The sequence below is a fragment of the Martes martes genome, assembly GCF_963455335.1.
Source record: "Martes martes genome assembly, chromosome: 16".
Taxonomy (NCBI): domain Eukaryota; kingdom Metazoa; phylum Chordata; class Mammalia; order Carnivora; family Mustelidae; genus Martes; species Martes martes.
Window position 1 is genome coordinate 94,804 of NC_137904.1, and position 23,767 is coordinate 118,570.

Genomic DNA, 23,767 nt, shown 5'->3' on the forward strand with positions numbered 1-23,767 from the left:
GGGCAGGCGGAGGCCGCACATTTAGACAGAGGCGGGCCGGGAGGAGCAGCAGCCGGGGCCGGAGCCCTGCCTCCCTGCGAGCTGGGCAGGGCCTGGGGCCACGTCCGGCCGGTGAGGACGACCTGGGGGACACCATGTGGCGGCAGACCTCCCAGCAGCCGGCGGTGCAGGAGCGACAGTCCCTGTCCGGGACTCCCGCCAATTCCGAGGCCTCCTGACCCCAGCGACTCCAGCCCCTTGGGCTTGGGAGAGACAGAGGAAAGGGCGAGGCGAGGAGGAAAAACCCCACACACAGCTGTACTGTTTTTATATAGAATTTGTACAATATATTTCTCTTCATTTGCATATTTACCCACAACTTAACATCCTTTTTACAGGCTGAACTCAGCTTGATATAATCAAAATTCTTTCCTTCAATCAAATAAGAAAAATTCAAAATCGTAAACCCGTAAGAAAACAAATTAAAAACGGTGATGAAAACAAGTCACCCCTCCCAGTGCGAGCGGTGTCCGTCTGTACAATCTATAGGGTTTGGGTCAGAATCTCTTTATGGATCAGGCACATGTTTTCATAACACCTTTATTCTCGCCACTTTTAGCTCCTGCCTGGCAAGTCTGCCTCCGGGAAGGATCAAAGGGAGGCTGGCCTTGGAGGCGTCGGCTCCTTGGCATCGGCCGGGAGCCGAGGCGGGTGCGATGCAGGGCGGCCGGTGTGGGGCGGCGAGCGGGGGAGAGCAGCAGTTGCCAAGCGGGGTCCGGGCTCGCTCTGTGCAGGGTGGCAGAGAGACCAGAACAGCCAGGGCGAGGGCAGACAGCAGCGGGCAGAGGCCAGCCTTTACAACTGGGCCTCCGGGGGACAGAGAGCCAAGTTGGTGGTCCTGCCCCCACAGGCGTGCCCCGCCCTGCCTGTCTGGCCTGGTCGGGAAGTCCCGGTCACGAGGGCTGTGGATGGCAGCGAGGTGAAGTGGTGACACACGGTCCTGTGTGCCTTCCAGGCCCCCCCTCGACAGAGCCGGGGCCCCACCACCGGCTCTGCGACCTCCCTCTGCCCTGGGAGACCTGCCGGGTCTGGGCGATACAGACGCGGGGACTTGTCTGGGGCGGCAGGCAGAGTGGAAGACGAGAATGGGTTTCTACCCCGCCACAGTGCCCGCCTACTTGCATCCCGACACCGTGGGGGACCAGAGCGGGCTCAGGGCCTCGGGCCTGGGGTCACCAATTCTCAGGACCTACCCCCCCACCCCGTCTCCTTTGGACGGCCCCTCCCAGGACGGCTCCTCGTGCAGCTTGGGGACCCGAGAACCGAGCTCTAGGGCTGGCTGCAGGAGCCGCCGCCCCTCGTCCCGCTGACGCAGAAGTGCTTCTGCAGGAAGACCCTCCTGAGACCTGCAGCCTTGGGCCCCTCCCACCCAGGCCCCCGCAGACAGCGGTCACATGCCGGTGCCGACCCGCTCAGCGTGGCCCCGGCTGCGAGGGGCCTTCCGTGGGCCCCATGTGGGGGGACGCACTCTGGCCCACACGCCGTCCTGAAATGGCCTAAGGCGCTCTTCACGCCAACAAGTCCCACGGGAGCTCGTCCACGGCACACGTGCCCTCCCAGCCTCACGCTCCAAAGCCTGGCTTTGGAAGGAGCGTCTTCAGCACTTCAGGGCGAGACCGCCATCCTAAAAGGGAGAACGGAAACGGCATTCGCTCAAACAGATGCCGTGACGGCGGACCGACAGCCGGGCAAGCACACAGAGTCCCAGAGGTCAATGCGATGGACTACCGGGACCACGGAGAGGAAATAAAATCATCATATATTCTCTGTTTGGTTTTTGGTTTGGGTTGTTTTTTTTTTTAACTTTTAAAATAAGATCCATCTGATAACACTTCAAGTCTAAGTACAGAAGCTTTCCCACGAGCAACGTGTCCCCTGGATGACTGTTCCATCGGGCCCCCCGGAGGCCTCGCAAGGGAGTCACGTGGTTCTGTTCTGAGAACGTCAGGCGGAAACGGAAACAGGAGAAAACGAAACGCAGACGTGCTGGGAGTGGGAGCGAGAGCGATGCCCACGGGCGGCCCACCGGCTGTGACCACGGACACGTGCTCACTGAGGACTCCGTGCGACGGCCACGGGCACCCGTGGGCACCGGCAGGCGGCCGGGACGAGCCCTCCCCGGCTTTGGCTGGGGCTTCCCGGTCTCCAGAAGCAAGAGCGCAGGAAGAGCTCCCAGGCCAGGCCGCCGCCCGAGGCCCTGCCGAGGGAGGCAGCTCGGGCCGACTCCAGCTTCCCGGGAAGACCACGTGCAGCAGCTCCAGAGACAGAGCCCTTTCTGGAGAGGCTCCTTCAGACCTTCCCGGGCTGACCCTCTGAGCAGCCCTGCCGCACTCGCTCCCCCGTGCCGCGGTCGTGCAGGCGCGAGCGTGTGACGCGGCCGCTTGGCATCCTGCTCGGAGTGCAAGTGGGAGCGCCCGGGGAGCCGGGCGTTTTCCTGAATGAGCTCAGAGGTCTGCGCTGAGTGCCTGCGGACAGACGCCCCGGTCTGTGCACACCACAGCAAGAGCTAGCACTCGACGTTGTAGAGGCGGGTCGCCTTGTTCGGGTAGTTGATGGCCAGGCTGATGGCAGCGATGTTCTGCAGAGCCTGTGGAGGGAGAACCAGTCATGTGCTCATTCGTTCAGTGTGGACTGGACAAGAGCCTCGGCTGAGCACCGGCGGTCGGCGGGGAAGCAGGGGCAGGTGGCAGCCAGCTGCGGGGCCCTCACCCGGGGCACCAGCCCAGAGTGAGAGACAGAGTCGCTCAAGACTCCACGAGAGCTGCCAACACAGGGCAGAAACGTGACGACTACCCCGAGAGCGGGGCAGGTGCGATGCCGGTGGGCTCAGTGGGCCCGGAGGACACGGGCCGCAGGGCGTCTGGGCAAGCTCTTTGGAGAAAAGGAAGAGCACAGAGAAGCAGAAGGGGGAGAAACGAACCGTGCGAGGCCAAGCGAGGAGGGTGCCGGGACGGGTACCCCGGGCCCAGGCCGAGGCCGCGGTGCGAGCTCAGCGCAGCAAGAACGGGGGTGGCTGCGGGGGGAGGAGGCAGAGTACTGGTCCGGCACAGAGGACAGGCCGTGGGGAGGCTCAGCACGAGCCACAGGCGAGGAGACGGCACATGGGGACAGGCGAGAGGGAGGCGCCCACGGGTACACGACACGGAGCTCATGGTGCCACAGGTCATGTATTAAGTTGTCGCTGTGTGTCAGGAAACCAGGGGCGCTGGTGGCAGGGCGGGCAGGGGTCTGTGAGGAGGGGAGAGGGTTTCTACTCTGCCTGCGGGTCTCCGGAGAGTGCGTGCAAACACGTCTTAGTTGAAGGGGGATTCCTGCGTCTTCCCGGCGAGAGGACCACGTGTTCACGAAGCGGACTTGCCAGGAACCGATGCCTACGCCACGTGACCCTGGGTGAACCTCCCGCTTGTCTGAGCGCAGCGCCCCACCTGCCCAGCACCAGAGGGCTGGACCACAAGCTCGAGGGTAGGCGAGGGCGCTGTGAGTCTAAGGCTGCCAACGTGTGGTCTGGGCCTGGGGTTCCCGAGACCCTCTCAGGGAGGGAGTCTGCACCGTGACAAACGCCGTCTCGGTGATGCTAGGACGTTATTCTGCCTTCTCCCCGTCATGCTCCCAAGGGCACCGCAGACATCCCCAGCGGTGGCTGGGCCGCCGGCCCAGGCAGACGCAAATCACCGCCATCTGCCTCAGGAATGATTGTATTTTGGAAAACACAGCTGTTTCCTCACAGAATGTGTTATTCACATTAACACGGAGTGAGTTTGTTATTTCTTAAAACGAGCTGGTGTTTATGTAGAACCCACCAACTTATATAAGTTTTGGGGGATCCTCAGTAATTTTGAAGTGTGATGGACCCTGGGCCCAAACCTCAGGGGCTCTCCTGCCACGGGACAAAGTCACGTCTGAAAGCGCCTGAAACCGAACTACGGAGCCCTCAGCCCAGCACTCGCAGTAAGGCGCCGGCTGTTTTGGTTTCACGCACAAATTCTGGCTGGCATCTTGCTGGCCTCTCCAGGCCCACGGTCTTACATGAGCGGCTCCGACGAATGGGCCCAACAGCTCTGACACAGAGGGAAGCGACGGGGTGGGGACAGAGCTCCGTGCGGACCCTGGGGGCCGGGGGGCCGGGGCCGGCTGGTTCCGGCGGGGAGAGGGTGGGTACCTGTGCCGCGCAGCGGAGAAGGTGGTCGTCCGTGGTTAAGGCCAGCAGGTAATCCTGCAGCAGGCCGAGCTCCTGGGGAGAGGGGAGAGGCACAGCGTCACCGGACTAGCACCCAGGGGACACCCGCCTGCAGCCACAAAGTCTCGCTCCTCCGGGCACCTCACGGCAGGCCCTCCCTCCGGAGTGGCGGACGGGGCTGGACCAGGAGGAACCCCACGCCTGGTCGCAGGGGCGCTCTGGGTCCGTTTGCTCATGCAGAAGATGACGGCAAGCTAAGGGCTTCTGAAAGGCCTTTCATCCACACCCTGCGGGCCCACGCTGCTCGCGAGGAAGAACCCATCCATTTCCTTTTCCAGAGTTCCCTAGTGGCAAGGACTACCGGGAAGGACTTCCTCCCTCCTTGGCTCTAGGTGTTCCCGGGGGAGGTCACGCCCAGGTGAGGACCCAGGACTTCAGGCCACACCCCCGCCCCGGGGCAGCAGAGGGAGCACCAGCGGGACCTCACCTGGGCGCGGTTCTCCGAGACGAAGAACAGCTCGGTGAGGGCGCGGTGCAGGGGCAGCAGGATGCCGGGCTGCGACACGTCCTCCAGCCGGCTGTACTCCATGTGGGTGAAGAGCTGCCACAGCGGCTTCAGCAGCGCAAGGTCACAGAGGTCACTGCAGCGGCCGGTGGCAGACAGGAGACAGAAGTCAGCTGGCGGACTCCCCCACGTCCGGCAAAGTCACTACCGTCCCCCAAAACATTCACCAGCGGCAGAGAGCGGAAGGGGCAGAACTCCAGGAAGGAGGCCCCGGAGCCGTCACGTCAATCACGCACGTCTTTAAGGTGGGCGCCGTGACGACCCTCCAACGGCAGCGGGGAACCCCCGCGATGGACGTTGCGTGGAAAAAAGCAACACGTAAAACCACGCGTACAAAAGAAAACTAAACCAACTGCGTGTACGGTCTCGTGTGGCCGTGCCAAAAGCAACAGTGAACAAACACAGAAAATGTTTTCCATGGCTGTCCCTGTCAGTTCCCTAGATTTTCTTTTTTTTTAAGATCTTATTTATTTGAGAGGTAGAAAGAGAGAGGGAGCGGCAAGCAGAGGGGAGGGAGAAGCAGGGGCCCCGCGGAGCAGGCAGCGGGACACGGGACGCGATCCCAGAACCCTGGGATCATGAGCTGAGCTGAAGGCAGACATGTCACTGACTGAGCCACCCAGGCGCCCCAAATTTCCTGGATTTTCTGCAATGTTTGCTGCTTCAACAGAGAACAAGGGAAGATTTAAAAGACGGGGATAACCAATATTCCAATCTCGGGCTCACAAAACACAAGAAACGTGCTAACGAGGGAGCTCTGCCAGAGCCCTTGTAATTCCAGGGGCCTCGGGTGAGAGACGGACGTTTCCGACTCAGGGGTAAGATGTGCTTTTCATTCCACTTCAACCTCCTTCAGAGAAGAAAAGTTAATGAAGCAAATAACGTTCTGGGCCTCACTACATGACTTTACGCGTTCCTACTCTTAAATTCTGCCTTTTCTCTTTACCGTCCGACTTTCTCCCAGAACAGTAAGTTGTCCTGAAGCGGAGCAAGGGGAACACAGGTTGGACTTCCGGAGACGGATCTGCAGTGGACCTTCCGGGTCACCCCTGGGGGAGGGACATCCATGCACCTGCGGGGCTCATACCCCCACCCCGCCCCGGGGCTGCCTTCCCCTGTGCCTGTGCAGTCTCGCCCCAGGACTGAGGAAGGCCAGCGAAGGGCCCCGCCGTCTGAAGACCGTTTCAACCTATCACTCAACCCGGCACTTCTCAGTGCAAGCAGCTCTCACAAGAACAGAACTGAGCCCCTGTGGGCGAAGCGACCTCCGCACATGGGGCCCCAGTGACAACAGCAACCATAGTCCGCTTACCCCCGCCCCCCTCCGCCGCCGTGAGCAGCGGGCCGACTGCCCCCCTGGCTCGGGGAGCCCCTCTCTGTCAGACTACACAGAGGCCCTGCGGCATCATCTGTCCACTCTGACTGGGACCCTGGGGTTGTCTGGGGTTGTCTGGGGTGTCTGGGGGAGGGGCCGAGTGGCTCAGCCGCACAAGCATCTGACTCCTGATTTTGGCTCCGGTCCTGATCCAGGGGCTGCAGGGTGGAGCGCCCGCTTCAGGCTCTGCCCTGGGCGTGGAGGCTGCTCAAGATCCCTCGGCACACCCGCCCCCTGCCCCTGCCCCCACCCACAGGCTCCCTCTCCCTCGCTGTCTCAAAAAGGAAATGCTAGAGAGGGACACTGAACCCCGCCAGGCAGGGCTGTGAGTGTGCGGAGGATGCGTGTGGCTCGGTTGCCAACACCCGCCCTCCGAGCTGAGGAGCAAGGCGACGCGTCTACAATCCCCACGTCTGTTCAGTTCTCTGTGGAAGGTCCTGACGCCTGCGAAGGGTGGGGGGAGGCTTCTAAGGACCGAGAGGAAGAACCAAAACCCCTTCTTTGTCGAGAGCATGACTGCTCTGAATAATCCACATGCACACTTAAAGTTAACAAACAGAGCACGGTCCCTGCACACAAAGGAAATACACAGAAATTAATTATATGTGAGCAGAAACAGTAAGAAATAAAAATTCTAAAACAACAGTTACAACAGCATCAAAGCCATCAACCACCTAGGGATAAACCGAAGGGAGCGCTGTGCAGGCTGCCTACACCGAACCCTGTGAGACATGCTTCAGAGCAGGGCCACGAGGGCTGCGGGGGACGGGCACCAGGACTTCACGACTGTGGGTCGGGGGCTCAGTGCCACAAAGAGCCAAAACCCCATCCGGCGAGAAGAGGCGTGTGCCTGTGTGTGTGGACAGAAGCACGTGGTTCAGGGACACTCCGAGGTACCGGAAGTTCTGGCCGGAGCGAACAGGAAGGAAACAGACACGAGAGGGCATCCGCATTGGAACAGACATACGACAGACCGTGTGCAGACGACGGCCTAGCCAGAAACCCCAAAGCTCCACGGAAGCAACATTAGCACTAGAAGATGCAGTGAAGTCACAGGGCACAAGCCAAGGCAGAATGACCAGCTGCATTTCTACACACTAGCAACGAACTATCAGAAGGAGTATTAGGAAACAAATCCATTTACAATGGGATAAAAAAGAATAAAACATTTAGAAATAAATATTAACAAAGAGGTAAAAACGGTCCGTCCACGGCAAACTGTGGAATGCTGATCAGAGAAACTAGAGAAAACACAGGGAAGTGTAAAGCATGATCCGTGGTCACGGCCGGAAGACCACCGGTGCAACGGCTGCTGCCCACAGCAAGATAGAGCGTCCATGGAGCCCCATACAAATCCCCACGGCATTTCACAGAAATAGGAAAACAGCCGTAAAGTCCATGTGGAACTACAGGAGGCCCTGAGAACCCAAGCCAATCTTCAGAGCAAACCCGGAGGCCTCACACTCTGATTTCCAACCCTAATACAGAGCTAGGGTAATCCAAACCGTACGGCACCAGAATAAAAACAGGCAGAAAGACTGATGAACAGGACAGTGAGCCCAGACATACACGCAGGCGTATATGGCCCATTAATTTTGACAAAGGTGCCAAGAATATGCAATGAGGAAAGGACACTCTCCTCACCAAATGTGTGGGACAAGGTGGACAGCCACAAGCAAAAGCACGAGGCTGGATCCCCCCCTTACACCACACACAAAATCAATTCAAAATTGATTAAAGACTTGAATGAGAGAACTCCAACTGCTAAACTCCTACAAGAAAACATAAGGGCTAAGCTCCTTGGCATTGATCTTGGCAACGAGTTTTTTTAAATTTGACACAAAAGCAAGAATAAGTGGGACTACATCAAACTAAAAAGCTTCTGCGAAGCAAAGGAAACCATCAACAAACGAAAAGGCGATCTACGGAATGGGACAAAGTACTCGTAAACCACATCCGATAAGTGGTTAATACCCAAACACATAAGGAACTCATACAACCCGATTTCAAATGAACCCAAAGAACCCAATTAAAATACGGTCAAAGGACCTGAACAGACATTTTTGCAAAGAATATACGCAGATGGCCAAGAGACACATGAGAAGACAGAGGCTCACATCACTCATCATCAGGAAAATGCAAATTGAAGCCAGAACGAGATATTGCTTCGCATGTGTGAGGATGGCTATCATCTAAAAGACAGGAGACGACAGCTGTTAGCGAGGACACGGAGAAAGGAGAACCCTGCGTCGCTGGTGGGGATGCACGCGGCTGCAGCCACTGTGGAGACCAAGATGGTGGCTCCTCGAGTCATTAAAACCACAACTATTGAACGATCCAGCAAGCCCACTACTGGGTTTACAGCCAAAGCCCACGAATCATTACCTCAAAGATACCTGCACACAAACGTTCTCAACAGCCAAGGTATGAAAACACACAGTGTCTCCCGAGGGAAGAGTGGATACAGCCAACAGGGTGCACCTACTCGCACAACAGACTGTTCTTCAGCCATGAGATGAAGGAGACCCCGCCGTTCGCAACAACACGGATGGGCGTGGACGGCGTTAGGCTTGGTAGAATAAGCCCAAGAAAGACAAACGCCGGGTGATCTTACCTCCACGTGGAAACCAAAACCAACCAATCAAACCCGTCAACACAGAGAGCAGAATGGTAGTCACCAGGGGCAGGGGGTGAGGGAGGCGGGGAGAGGCCGGTCAGAGAGCAAACGCTCCAGCTGTGAGATGAATGAGGTCTGAGGGTCTAACACACAACATGGTGATGACAGCTGACAGTGGCGTCCAGCGCTGCATCATTTAACAGAAATTTGCTGAAAAGCCAGTTTCAGCAAGAGGGGAGACCCCGGGGCCATCCCACACGACAGAGGCAACCACGTGAGGTGTTCGGTGTGTTGACTAACCCGATGGGGGGCCTTTCACAGCGTGGACATCCGTGAAACCAGCCCCTTCTACGCTTCAGATACATTACAATTTTGTCAGTGATACAGCACTAAAGCGGCCCCGGCAGGAGGAACCAGACTGGGGCTACGGAGGAAACCAGATACAGGTGCACGGGTATGTGGACACCTTCTTGGGGACAAAGGTGACCTGCTAGAGTGATGTGAGGGAAAGGTGGTCTTTGGGGTTGGGCAGGGACTCAAGTCCCAATGACGAATCCCGACCCGACACCGGACATCATGCACAGAAGGCATTCCATGTGGAATGTAAGCCAGATGTGACGGAGGCAACGAGCTTGGAGAACACACAGAGCACAGCGAACACTTCCTAAACAGGACAAGAAAAGCACTGTTGTTAAAAAAAAAAAAAAAAAAAAAAAAGATTGGTGAAGAACCAGAAGCTATTAAAATCAGAAGCTTCTTGGGGCGCCTGGTGGCTCAGTGGGTTAAAGGCTCTGCCTTAGGCTCAGGTCATGATCTCAGGGTCCTGGGATCCAGCCCCGCGTCGGGCTCTCTGCTCAGCGGGGAGCCTGCTTCCTCCTCTCTCTCTGCCTGCCTCTCTGCCTACTTGTGATCTCTCTCTGTCAAATAAATAAATAAAATCTTTAAAAAATAAATAAATAAGTAAGTAAATAAAATCAGAAGCTTCTTTCCATCAGACAGCACGGACAGAGAAGCGACGAGCCCCAGCGTGGGAGGAGGTCCTCACAGCGCGGACCCCCCGCACAGGACCCACGGAGGGCAGCTCACCTGTGGGTGCAGCATCGGACAATCCTTAGGAGCAGGTGGATGGCTTTCAACCGCTGATGCCCAGTCTGGCGACAAGCCACACCCACCAGCCACTCCCAAATTTTGGCCAGGGGCAGGTGCGGCACAACTCTTTCTTCCGACAGCATCTGCTTCAAAATCTCGAACCCTGGCCCACACCCACAAAACACAGACATTTTAGAAACATGAGCTGCTTGGGTTTTCATAAACAGACCAAAACAACTACAACCATTCAAATGTTGCCTAAATGCTGCCCTTTATAAGAGCAACACGGGACATTTCAGTTTCTCCTTTTTGCAACATGCCCTGTGAAATCTAAGAAGTGTCTTCTGCAGGCCCCACAGGTGACTCTTCCATCTGTCCACTCACGCTGACCACTAGCTGCCCCAGCACACTCAGTGACGTGTGTGTAAGTCACAGAGAAAAGGGCCCGCCTTGATTTTAACAAACATCAGTGACATCCCGGAGGGTCCCGCCCGGAAGAGCCTGAGGACGGCGAGACGAGCGCACACACCTGTCTGGAATCGCCCCAGGTGTCCCGCCGTCACAGTGAATTTGTAGCCCCACTCCGTGTTGCTCATGTCCGAGGTGAAGCGGTAGTACAGGGTGTCTCCTGGCCACACAAGAATCAGAAACAGCTCAGGACGCGGCAGCCACAGGAAGTCCCACGCTCCTGAGGAAGAAGGCTGAACCCGGGGTGATGCCCTCCCACACCGTCCCTCTTCCTGGGACTGAGTTTCAGGGCTCCGCGTGGAGAGTCTAGAGGAGCGAGGACACGGTCACTACCTGGGAGCTCAAAATCCTTCCACTTCTGCTGCGACCCGCTGAAGGTGTGTCGGTCCTGCTGGAAGTCGCTACTGCTGGCCATGGCCAGCTCATCGCAGCCCTCCTCTGTGCTGCACTGCGGGTCGAATTTGACCGACAGGTAGATGGCACCAGGGATGTGTACTTTGTCCTGGGGAGGGACACTTCTGTCATTCCTGAGGGCTCCTCTGCTGCCCCGTCCAGTACCTCTAAGACAAGGGGGATGGGGAGCACACGCCTGGGTAATGAGACGAAGGGCGGGGGCCTCCACGGCGTGGCCACGTCATCGGGAGCCAGTGCAGCCAGGACCGAGCCCAGGCCCCCCGCGGACCCACTGTCCAAGATGCCGGGGACTCCCTGCGAGGACCTCGCCGCGGGTGAACTCCTCCCCCCAGGTCGGAAGACGGGGGGGCGGGGACTCCCAGGTTCTGGGGAGGCGGACGGCCGCTTAGAGCGAGGGCTGCACAGGGGAGGCAGCCACTGTGGACTCAGAGGAAGTTCTCAGCAGCCCTCGCAGGTCCGGCTGGCGGGCGCCCCGGACGTACCTCAAAGTTGGTGTTATTGTTATAGGGGTGTTTCGACTCCCTGACTTGCACCTCCATGCCGGGTTCCTCCATGAACTGGCAGGCAGCCAGGGCCATGGTCCCCAGCATGCTCCCTCGGCAGCCCTGGAGCACCTTCCGGAGAATCTGGCAGGACGTGAGGCGGAGCGTCAGAGCCCAGGGGCGGGAGGAAGGACACGTCCGTTCCAACCCGAGGCCCACAAAGGCGCTGGCTTCCCCCTAGTCCCGGCCCCACGCCTGAAGCCCACTCCTCCAGCCACCTCTCACCACGGGGACCGGGACGCCTCCGCCTCAGTCTGCCCTGGGAACCCCACTTCTGGGTGTGCCGAGAAGCCACCAGAACCCATCAGAGGTGGTCCCGGGCCCTCAGAGTCCCGAGCCAAGCAGGGGAGGGACGCACAGAGAAACAAGGACCGGACAAGGGGACGTGGGCCAAGGAGGCATGGAACTGAGGGCTCCGTGGCGCAAGGATGGGGGAGGCACTTCCAAACGGGAAACGGCTGCAGCAAAGCGGCCAGCTCCTCCGAGGCTGTGCGGCTGGGAGCAGACCCAGGGGACTCGGAGACCGGGGGTGTTCTTACGGGCAGACGAGGGACGAGAAGTAAACTCGCTTCCTGAGCGGTCCCCCTGCAGGGCATGCGTGTGTGTGTGAGGGGACACCGCGTGCTTGTGTGTGTGTGTGTGTGTGTGCGCACCACGTGTGCGTACATGTGCATGAGCGTGCAGGAGGGTACACCGTGTATGGGGGTGCCAAGGAGACAGGGATGAAAAAGGCGGCAGTAAATGTGACTCAAGATCTTTGCCCTTGGAAGCTGGAAAGGGGTGATGAAACGTGGCAGCTCAGCCGGAGGCGGTGCCCATGGCTTCCCCTCGCCTCCCCCACCCCGCCCAGACCTGGCTGCGTTCTGCTGTGTGGCTCCTCTAGGTGCATTCACCCTGGGAATCGCCACCCCGGCCCTATTCTCAAAGATGACGTTGGGGATTTGACTTAAGAATAGAACCAGGGGCGCCTGGGTGGCTCAGTGGGTTAAAGCCTCTGCCTTCAACTCGGGTCGTGATCCCAGGGTCCTGGGATCGAGTCCCGCATCGGGCTCTCTGTTCGGCAGGGAGCCTGCTTCCCCCTCTCTCTCCGCCTGCCTCTCTGCCTACTTGTGACCTCTGTCTGTCAAATAAATAAATAAAATCTTAAAAAGAAAAAAAGACTAGAATCAGAGGCCTGGAAAAGCAGAACTGGAACGTGGGGTTAGGCTGCAGAGCCCACAGCCGCCTTCTGGAGGTTGGGGCCTCTGACTGCACTTCCTCAAGACAGAACTCCCCGGGTTACGCTGTGACAGGTGCAACACCCCGGGGCAGACACTCCAGAAGTACGCCCCAAACTCCCTGGACGCTCCTTGTACCACAGGGACAGGCCAGTCAGCCGTAATTCCCCGTGTCCCCTGGACCTGGCACTAGACGAGAAGAGACAGGCCAGGCCAAGTGCACAGTCAGGCTCCGGGGACCACAGTGTCAAGCACCCTCCATGCACCAGGTCCGCCGCACCCCCTCCTGGTCTCTGCTGCCCTCACAGGTGTTGGGGAGCCGCAGGCCGCCACAGGCGGCCCCCTCCAGGGAGACCACACCGGAGGAAGCAGGTTCAAACGTGGGGGCGGGGGCCGAGGAGGAACGACGTGGCGGGTGCCCAGCCCGGCCTGCTCACAATCACCTTTTCCCACTGGTGCTTTTCTTCCAGCTGCATGAACATGTCCAGGATGTAGGTCATGTGGGCCGGGCCGCTGAGCTCCAGGGTGTCCTCACTCACTGGCATGTGGCCCGGCCACTCGGCGAGCAAGGCGGCCAGCACGTGGCGGGCATACAGCACGGCCGTGGCCTCATTGACCCGGAACAGGTAGTCGCGGGCGGCCCGCTTGCTCCTGCCGTTCAGCTCCTTGTGCAGGAGGGCGGCACTCTTGCTGCGCCGCTGCTTGGCGTAGCTCTGCCGCAGCTCGCTCTCCGTGCTGGCGATGAGCTTCTGACTCACGGGGTTCGACTCGGCCGTGGCCTGCTCACAGCGCGCGGGCCGGGCCTGCAAACCCAAGACCACCGTTACCACGGCCTGCCCCTCAGCACGGGGTGGGGGCGGGGTCCAGGGGCGGGCGTTTCGCGTTCGAGGTGAAGGCCACCCACCAAGCATGGTAAGATAATCATGTCTGTATCCACGGCTTTGGCACTCTGCTCCTCCAGCCTCAGACCCCCACTGGGCTGCCACCTCTGAGCCAGGGTCCGAATCCTTTCATCCGTGGTGAGCTCGTCCCCGTCGAACCTGGGGAGAAGGAGCACAAGGCTGGGCACACACATCACAGAAAGCGAAGAGTTCGGCCCGCAGCGAAGCCTGGCGGAAAGGCCGATCCGTGCTGCTTTCCTGTTACTGCTCTGCGATGACATGATCGCCCCGTAGTCTGCAACCCAGACACGCAGCACTCACTGACTCCCTGGAGGCAGAGGACGCTCACTGTCCCTCGGGATCTCAGAAAAAGAGCTCCCGGAAGCCTCAGTGGGATACCCAGCCGCCCAGCTGGCGACGGGGCCCCCAGCCCCTCTTCAGCTAGACAGTGTGATGCAACTAGGTCCTCGGCCACCGGAGGCCAGTGAACCTTCCCTCAAGCAGCCGGGTTGAGGTGTCCTCCTTCCTCTACTTTCCTCTGCTCCCCGGGCTGGAACACAGGGCCGGGGGTATGGGTGACAACACGCAGGAAGACAATACCCTTGGGGAGACAGGGTGCTTCACAGAGCAGAGCTGCCTACCCACCCTGGACTGTCCCAAAAGAAGAAACGATTCTATCTTCCTTGACCCGATGTTTCCGGGTGTCTTAGTCACAGCCGCTTAGACTGTGCCCTCCTTCATTTCACAAAGGATTTGAGGCAACATATGGGAAGTACAGAAAAACAGTTTTTCAAAGAAAAGTTGAATTGGAACTGCATGCAAGTTAGAAGAAGAAGTCAAAACAAGCACAAGACAGAGGGGGAGATGAGCTGTGGCTGGTGACGGCCCACAACATTCAGGAGCTGGGCCCAGAGCTTCCCGGCCCAGAGGAGGGAGTGTTGTTAACTTGGTGATAACCCCTGGGGAAATCCATGAAGATATCGTGCAAACAGCACTCTGGCCGCAGGGCCCCAGGACGACGTACAAGAGAAGCCTTGCCGTCCGCTCGATGTCCACTCCCAGAGGGACATGCAGCACGGCTCAGAGAGGACGCAGGTAGCCGGGCGGGGCCGGTGTTCACCGCGCTGCACAAAGAACTGAGAAACAGGTCCAGGGGCCGGCCTGGGCCCAGTCTTTGCCCAGCGCTCACTGGCAGGAGGCCATCACGGCCCTGCCCAGCCCCCATGCTCTCCCCCCGCGCTCCCCCGCTGGCCGCACGTCCGCAGCAGCTCTGCGCCCCTCACCTCTTCTGAACCTCCAAGAAGAAGGAGTCGGTCCTTTTCATCTGCAGCTCATAGATGGCCCGGAGGACGTGCAGTGGGGCACGGAGCGCGTCGTGCGCCATCTGGAGGCCACGGGAGGAAGCACAGGAGAGACAGGGCTCAAAAGGGATAAAAGGGTTATTTTCTCAAGTTACCACAGGGTGTAATACCTGAATCATAAACCCTAAGAGACGGACTGCGGAATCTGCTCTGTGATCATGAATTCACAGGAAAACACACAGCACGGCAGTGCCGACAGCCCCACGCCATGCTAACAGTCCACACCCCCACCCGCCGCCGGAGCCACCGCCACGCACCCAACTCCCGCCACCGGCACCACGGGCCAGACACGCGCCTGCTCCTCTGACCCCCGCCCCACTCTCTGCCTCTCCTTCCTGCAGTCCGTGTTCCAGGAAGCGAGTATCCCCAGGGGACATCAGAGAACGCATCTCAGAAGTCATGGGGGACACCCGGCAGCGAGGGCTCGAGTGATGAGCAACACTGCTTGTGCTCGTGTCACGGGACAGACAACCCAATGCTGTAGGGCCAAAGAGCTTAAAAACGACGGCCGTGAGGATGTCTCCATTCTGGATCGATTCTGCACAGTTCAGACTGAGTCTTCCGGAAATGACCTCTCAGCACGTCAGACGGAGGCATTTTCACATGGAGGCAAAAACTCGGAGCGAGCCCAAGAGAACCCGCCCCGTGGTTTCAGCACGGCCCCAGAACTCACCAAGAAACATATTCGGGTGGGCTCGTCCAGGCTCTCTAGAGGGTCCAGCTTCTTCTGCTCCGGCTCGGTGGGGCTGCTGACCACGCCCTCCACCTCGTCCTCGGGGTCCCCTCGCTCGTCTCGCTCCAGGGCTGTGTGCTCGGCCGAGGTGTGGCTCTCCTTCTTCGAGGAATACAGCATGATGGACAGAATCTACAGACAGAAAACCAGGCAGGGCAGGGCTGCGGGTTCCGTGGATGAGAACGTCACACTGATCTTTAACCCTCAAACGGTACAAGGTATTCGACCTAACTTTTTTTAACAGATGCAAGCATTTCAAAAAGAAAGTAAAATTAGTAGCAAAAAACATGAGAACGTACTCCATTTGCCTGTAATCAAAGACATGCTAACACACGCGCCTTGGCGCGGACGGCCTAGGCTGGGATCACCGGGAGAACACGATTTGGTGAAGGGAAAGGAGCTAGAACAACGTCTGCTGACTGCGCCCCAGCCAGCAACTCCCCTTTCAGGAGTAACGTCGAGCCCGTTACGCTCGATGAAGCTGACATCGACCTTCGTGTGTCCCCGGCAGCCGCTACACTGGGGTCATGAAACCACCCAGCGACTCAGGGGAGCAGCCGCCGCACAGGCCCACGGCGTCTGAGTGCCACATGCACGGCGCCACCTGCGTTTACACGTGTGCCAGCGACGCCGACAGAAACAACTAGAATAAGGCTGTACAGAAAATACTAATGGTGGTTGTGTTCATGGGGAGGAATTTGAAGTTTTCTTCCTTTTCTATATTTCACATTTTCTGCAATGTAGTTCTATTATTTGAATGATTAAAAAAAATTAAGTTTTACTTCAAAATGTAAAAGGTTTTCCTCAGAACGAGAGCCCAGATGCTCTCCGGGCTTTCCCATACTATATTTCTACACCATTTCCTGACACCTGGCCAAGCCCTCGCGGGACGCCAGAGGACAGGCTCTTCGCACACCGGCCTCCGTGTGACAGAGCGCGGCCGGCTGCCCTCCCTGCGCGCGGCAGCCTCTCCCGGACCCAAGGCCGGCACGCGGTACACGCACTCGACACGGGACCTCAGCGATCCCACCGAGAAAAATCTGCGGCCCAGAAGGAATGCGGTCAGATGAAAATGATGGACTAAAATCCTACATAAAATAAACATAACCGAGGACAAACTCGGAAACAAGTTTTAGCTCAAAGGAATGTCAAAGGGAAATAATAACTCCAGGACACATTTTATCACCGTGAGGTAACGGTCAGCCGTGTGTTTCCGTAAACTATTTGTCCTCCAGCGTTCTCTGAACAAACAGCGAATGCATCCTCTCCCTGACAGGGAGGACAGCTGTCCTATCCCTGTTTCCAGCAGGGGACGCAAACCCAAGACACAGTTCCAACGCCTGCCCAGAACGGGCGAGCTCAGGGCAGAGCCCGTCGCAGCCAATCCGGGGGTCGCTCCCGAGCGGGAGGCCTGCCGCGGGCAGCGCACCCGTACCTCCAGGTCCCGCAGGAGCCACGTTTTACTGAAACCGGTCCCTTTGCTGCACTTTTTCACCAGCAGCTTCAGCAAATCCGTCTGAAGGAAGGTCGCGTGAGTCTCTTCGAAACCGTGAGCCTGCCGAACAGAAGGGCAATGACCCGCCGCCGCCTCCCAGGCAGAAGGCCCAGGCCCCGCGGGGAGAAGCGAGGCCCTTTCGGAGCCCAGTCTCGGCCTGTGGCCCGAGGTCACCGCGTGGGGAGAATTCCAGAGTCGCAGGAAGGATGACACCCCGAACCTCAGCCCCCACCTGAGCCCGTCCACTCCCCAACTCAGCCCTGGCAAGTCTTTCTGGAGCCCAGGACACTGTGGGCTTTGTCCTACGTGAACGACCCTCCCCAGCGCTCATCAGACCACATCCTACGTCCCGACTCCCGGCGGACGGGGCGCCGCAGACGGCCTGCCCGCTTCTCGGGCCTCGCAGCCCTCTTGCGCAGGATCCCGAAGGCCCAGAGGTGCTCTTGCGGTCGCTGACGGCCTCGCCGGCTCCTGGGCCTGGCTCCCGAGGCTCGCCCCGAGGCTCTCCCCGCCCAGACTCCTCATCTACCCCCTCCTACTCCACCTCTTCAGACAGGCTTTCTCGGACTCGGCAGTCCTCCTCCTTGCGGGCCCGTGTGGCTCTCTAGGAGGCCAGACCGCAGGCCCCACCTCTTGAGGTCAGTGCCACGGAGTTCCACGTGGCTCCTGGTGCTCAACCAACAGTCATGAAAACAGGGACTCCAAGACAGAGATGGTCTGTGCCCTCAGGGAGTTGGTTTTCTCTTTGCTACTATAACTGAACAACTAAAACAAGAACAGATGGTGGTAAGTGCCTCGGAGGCCACAAACAGCAGCTGCGTGGCCTCGGTCCCCTCACCAAGAGCACTCAGGGCAGGCCCAGAGCTGCCAGCCGTGCGGGCCCCTTGTGTTGCCTCAGTCCTCCTGTGGCCTCCTGGGCAGTTCTGCCCAAGTCCGGGGAGTCACCAACTTTTACAAGGAAACCCTTCTTTCATGGCTCCTTCTGTGGGGAACATCGCCATAAAAAGTGATCGCTTCCCTCCCGGCAGGCCCCTCAGCCAGCAGAAGAACTATCTTCCCCACAAGTCACGGCTTCTGGTCTGCGCGCCAGCTATCGTCACCCAGCTCCCCCCGCCCCAACCGTCAAGCCTGTCGCTCCAAGTCCCCTAGCAAGCCGGGCCCCTCTGTCCTCCCCTCCCTCTCGCCCCGGCTCAGAGGGAAGTGCGGAACTACCCCACCCGGTTTCCTCCCGCCTTCCACGGTCACACGCCCATCAGGCAAACATGCGGTTCCATGAAACAGTACTAAAAAAATACAAAGAGCCGGGGCGCCTGGGTGGCTCAGTGGGTTAAGCCTCTCCCTTCGGCTCAGGTCATGATCCCAGGGTCCTGGGATCGAGCCCCGCGTCGGGCTCTCCGCTCTGCGGAGACCCTGCTTCCTCCTCTCTCTCTGCCTGCCTCTCTGCCTACTTGTGATCTCTGTCTGTCAAATAAAACAAACAAACAAACAAACAAACAAACAACAAAAAAAGAAACAAAGAGCCAACTACTGGGAAAATGCTGTTTCTTCCTTAGTTATCCTCGTGCAAGACCTCAACCACTCCCGAAAACAATCCAGAGCCTCTGGTTAGCCGTCCGTCGCGACCAGACGGCACCTGCCTGCAGTACGAGCCCCGCAGACGTCCCATCACAGTGGCTCACCAGCAAGGGGAAGAAGGTCACCGTTACCTTCAGCGTTTTGTAGAGCCCTTTGAGGGCCAGGGACAGGACCCAGGTCGCTTCCACGGCCTCAGGACAGTGGCTGTCCACGCTGGTCTGCAGGAGGTGACTGGCGATGAAGGCCAGGTGCTGGGCGTACTGGCTCAGCTGGGCCTGCGAGCCGCTGCACTCCTGCCCCTTCTGCACCAGCTGGTAGTCCTTCACTGCGGCGCGCGGGCAGGCGGGGAGACAAAGGCACGGGGTACAGTTAACGCTCCCGGCGGCCTCTTCCCCCGTGCGCGCCTTACTGAAGGAAGAGCGCAGACCCCGACACAGACGGCCCCGCTTCAGCCTCGGCTGTGACCCCTACGGCCGGTCTGCAGGGGAGTGCCGAAGTGGTGCTGGGCCACCCAGCCACCAGGCAACCAGAGACACGATTCACATCCCCGCGGCTGTGCGCAAACCGGCCGTCTCCAAGTGCCACGGGCACGTCTTAACCGGCGCCGCAGGCAGAACTTCCGCTCCCAAGCAAGCTGAGACGGTCGGGACTGGCTCCCGTCTCAAGCAACCGGACCCTGAAACGCACGTGAGACCGTGGTTTGCAGACAGGAGGCGACCGGCAGTGCAGACTAGGACCCTGACAGAAGGGACAAGAGCCGGAGGACCCCTCCAACAGCCCGGCTTTCCCGAGACCACTTCCAGGGGCAGAACAGGGACCAGAATCAGACGCAGAGTCCGACAGTCTCAGTGAACCGACGAGAAAAAAGGTGAGTCTGGGGAAGTCAAGGCAGCTAGAATTTAGGGGCCAGAATGTCACGAAGAAGGGAGAGGCACAGGGACACAAAGCCTGTGGGGGCCTCGCCAGACAGCCACACGAGCTTCGTGGCGAGTCTCCGGCAGAGCCGGAGCCGCACGAACGGGAGCGCACCACCCAAGAGAGGGAGACGAACGACTCCAGGAGCTCACAGAGGCCTGGGGACCTTCTGGCTCCCCGCGCCTGGCATCCTACCGGGTGCTGGCGCACGCGCCCTGCTGGGGGCAAAACGACTATCTGAAGACAGTCGCTCAAACGTTTCTGAATCTGATGGAAACTGTAAAGCCACAGACCAAGGAGCTCAATAACCACAAGAAGAAACAAGAAACTCATGTCGAGGCAAACCCTAAACAAAATGCTAACCCTAAGTGACTACGTGACTAAGGAGCAGTTCTTAAAAGCAGCCAGAGGGAAAAAGACGCATTTGAAGACAAAAGAGAACGACAGCAAACACGGCAGCCGTAACCATGTAAACCAGAAGAAAATGGATCAAAAACCTTAAAGGACTCAAAGAAGAGACTCTTGGCCTAGAATTTTGTATGCGGCAAAGTCATCTTTCAAAGATAAAGTCAAAATAAATATTTTTTTTGGTTTGGTAGGACACACCGACCAAAGCCTCTAGCAGAACTGCGATGCAAGAAATGTTCCGGGAGTTCTTCAGGCCGAAGCAAGATGGTAGAGGGACGACCTGCACTTACGCTCAGGAACAAAGACTACCAGGAACGGTTAAGTATGTGAGCAAAGGAAGAGATGCCGCTTTCTCACTTTAAAACTTTTATTAAAGTATCTTCTTATTTGTATTATTTTTTAATTTTTTAAACAAGAGTTCTTTTTTTTTTTTAAGAATTCCTTTGAGAGAGAGTGAGAAAGAGTGTGTGCGCACATAGACAAGCCGGGGGTGGGGGCGCAGAGGAGGGAGAGAGAGTGTATAAGCAGACTCCCTGCCGAGCACAGAACCCAACACAGGACTCGATCCCATGACCCTGAGACCATGACCTGAGCCAAAACTAAGAGTCAGATGCTTAACCCACTGCAACACCCCAGGGGGCCCAAAATATCTGACTTTTTAAAGCAGAAATAAATAACGTATTATTTTGAGATTTATAACACGTAGAAGTAAAATGTGTGATAGTAATAGCATAAGGATGGAGAGACAGAACTATGAAATCTATGTTCCCTCGCTGTATGTTAAGTGATAGAATACTGTTTGAAGGTAGACAATGACGAGTTAAAGGTGAATATTATAAACCCTAAAGCAACCACTAAAAAATTAAGAGATAAAGTTAAAAGTCAACTGCAGAAATAAATGGAGTCATAAAAACAAAACTTCAATCCAAAAGCAGTAGAGAAAAAGGAACAAATGAGGCAAATAGAAAATAATCGGGAAGATAGTAGATTTAAACTAAATCACCTTGATAACTGCATTAAAGGTAAATAGTCTAAACATCTCAATGAAAAAGCAGAGATCGTCAGCCTGGATTAAGAAAGGAAATTCCACTACGTGCTGTCAACAAGAAATCCACTTTAAACGTAAAGACACTTACAGGTTAAAGTGAGAGTATACGGGGGCACCTGGGTGGCTCAGGTGGTGAAGCGGCTGCCTTCAGCTCAGGTCACGATCCCAGGGCCCTGGGACCGAGGCCCACATCGGGCTCCCTGCTCAGCGGGAAGCCTGCTTCTCCCTCTCTCTCTGCCCCCAACTCGCTTTCTCTCTTTCTCACTCTATCTTAAATATATAACTAAAATCTTCAAAAAAAAAATACACTGATGAGTCTCTTCTGAGACCGTCTAGGAGACAAATGAGAGAAGACACAAGGTACCAAATCCAGGAATGAGAGAAGGCAGCTGCTACCCACGCCAGATGAAGAGGAATCAGAGACCTCAAGTTAATCCCTAAATAAAGGGAGACATATAGAGTGCTCACGGGTCGTGTTAAGATGTCATTTCTCCCCAAACAGACATACAGACTCAGTGGTTCTGAGGGAACTATAGGAACTGACAAGCTGATTCGAAAATTTATACAGAAAGGCAGAGGAACTAGACTAGCCAAAACAGTGCTGACGGAAGAGTAACAAAGTTGGAGAACCTGATTTGGAGACTTAGCATGAATCTATAATGATCAGAGAATGTGGTATTCGGGTAAGAGCAAATATACAGATTAATCTAATGTAACAGAACCCACAAATAGACACACACACACACACACACACACACACACACACACGGGTCAACTAGTCTCCAACAAAGGTGCCGGGATAATTCCGTGGAGAACCAGTCTGGTCTGAAACAGCGGGATGTTGATGTGCAGCAAAGAGAAAAGACCGAGAGGGAAAAGGAGACCCTCGATGGTCCCTCGCGGCACACACAACCGTGGCACAGACGGAGCCTAACGCTGGAGCTGAGTGAGAAGGCACAGGGTTTCAGAAGCAGAACGGGGCACGCAGGGTGACCTACTCCAGGCTCTTCCGGGGTTGCACTTAGATGCACTTTCGCTGTTCTACTGATCAAGCACGATGAACGCGACATGAACGGCAGCACAATTACTCCGAGTTATTTGGCGCTCACGCAGCTGACTCCAGCATATACGTAGACGGCCCATTAGAAAACAAACCACCAGGCCACGACAACATTAACTGTTCAGACCCTAAAGGTGCCCCTAGAACCTGGGAGCCACACAGACAAACTGCGGCATGGCCGGGGCCTTCCAATGTACCCTAATCCCACCGCATCGCTTTAGAGAGGACGGAGAAGCAGCTCGGGCCATGACAACTTTTTTAAAACAACACACGCAGGGCCACGCAGAGATCTGACCACTTCCTCCCGTTCTTAGAAAGAATTAATGAGGCTTAGGACCTGTTTTCCTCTTGCGGGTTTTGACGTCGACGATCACAGCCCTGTTCTTCTCCGTGAAGTGCTTCAGGATGATGACGTTATGTGGCTCATTGGCGTTATCCGTATACACACAGCGGGTCCCCACGCAGAGGACCTAGAACGTGACAGAGACCAGAAAGGCAACTCAAGAGCACGAAGACCCCTGAACGGACCCTCCGGCGGACACAAGCCCAGCCCCCTCCGCTTGTGTCGCCGACTTCAACAGTGTGCAAGGACGGGCACTCCTGAGTCCAGGGCCTGGCACACAGGCGGTTTCCACGCTTGCCGGAGGAAGCCATGTTCTCACGGTCCTCTCCGTCCCAACCAACCCTGAGACACGAGGATCAGAAATGAGAGCGAGATGAATGCCAACTGGGGAACAAGGGCGCTCTCAAGTCGTGTGTGACTCAGTAACTTAGGTGCCTGTTACTCAAACTACCGGCTGATAAAACGAACAGCTAAACTGCTAAGAATGCAGTCGAACAAACCATCCCACGATCTTGGAAATACACTAGTACTGTAAATGCAAATGATGTGGTGACGGAAAACACCCTCCCAGAGATACGTGCCGAGCCCCCGCTGCTGTGCGTGCGGGGGGTGGGGAGGTGCGGCCCGGCCTCGGAGCCCGTACCTGCGGGAAGCCGACCAGCACCAGGAGGGTGAAGATGTTGGTGTGCTTCAGCTGGAAAGGCAGCTGCTTGACGCAGTGGTCTGTGAAGGTGGCGATGACGTCCCGCCACCGGGGCGTACCGCTGAGCGAGCGCAGGATCTCCGCCATGGAGCACGCCCAGTCCAAGCCCACGCGGCTGGAAGGCAAGAGCTCCGTGAGGCGGCAGGGCTGGGGCTCACGCTCACCCCAGCAGACCCCGCTCGCTGCACTGCGAGCCACGCACCCACTCGTCCGACAACTATCAGAATGACGCCTCGGGGGCCTCCACACTCAGCATACAGTTAGGGCTGAAAACAAAATCTGCATAAAGGGTCACACACACGTGCACACTTGTGCACACTCATGTTTGCACACAGAAGAAAGCCTGGAGGGAAACACATTCAAACAGCACCAGGTGCAGCCGGGGGCACCTGGGTGGCTCCGTCGGTCAGGACCCTGGGGTCGTGGGATCAAGCCCCACATCAGGCTGCACGCTCAGCGCGGAGTCTGCTGGGCCCTCTCCCATTACCCCGCTTACACACTCTCACTCCCTCAAATAAATAAAATCTTAAAAAAAAAAAAAAAAAAAAAGATGGTGCAGCCAGGGTGACTTTTTTCTCCACTTTTGTTTTTCAAATTTGGTATTCTGATCACGTTACTTTATACCAAAAATAGCCCTAACTTCTTCTACCCCAAAGCCTACGCTTACTGCTGCCAGGGAAAAAACCATCAGAATGCACACCATCGAGAGTTCCAGCAGCAGATAGTGCCGGACCACAGCTGT

At 57.2% G+C, this 23,767-nt stretch overlaps 1 protein-coding gene across 2 annotated transcripts in view; it reads right to left on the bottom strand.

Moving 5' to 3' along the window:
- Positions 1–308: 308 nt before the first annotated feature.
- ZZEF1 (zinc finger ZZ-type and EF-hand domain containing 1) overlaps positions 309–23,767 on the bottom strand; it is a gene marked incomplete at its 5' end in the record, with an annotated part of 98,078 nt that continues 74,619 nt past the window's right edge. Inside the window, 15 exons of one of the 2 annotated variants that reach the window (XM_080826198.1) lie at positions 309–2,626; positions 4,199–4,270; positions 4,704–4,857; positions 9,860–10,025; positions 10,392–10,490; positions 10,664–10,832; positions 11,227–11,370; positions 12,947–13,306; positions 13,408–13,543; positions 14,668–14,768; positions 15,419–15,610; positions 16,914–17,033; positions 18,680–18,873; positions 22,317–22,449; positions 22,966–23,140. In XM_080826198.1, coding sequence (XP_080682324.1) covers positions 2,546–2,626; positions 4,199–4,270; positions 4,704–4,857; positions 9,860–10,025; positions 10,392–10,490; positions 10,664–10,832; positions 11,227–11,370; positions 12,947–13,306; positions 13,408–13,543; positions 14,668–14,768; positions 15,419–15,610; positions 16,914–17,033; positions 18,680–18,873; positions 22,317–22,449; positions 22,966–23,140 — 2,296 coding nt within the window. In that variant the 3' untranslated portion in view covers positions 309–2,545. Of the gene's footprint in view, positions 2,627–4,198; positions 4,271–4,703; positions 4,858–9,859; positions 10,026–10,391; positions 10,491–10,663; positions 10,891–11,226; positions 11,371–12,946; positions 13,307–13,407; positions 13,544–14,667; positions 14,769–15,418; positions 15,611–16,913; positions 17,034–18,679; positions 18,874–22,316; positions 22,450–22,965; positions 23,141–23,767 lie in introns of both variants that reach the window. The other variant, XR_013968145.1, reaches the window with a different exon arrangement.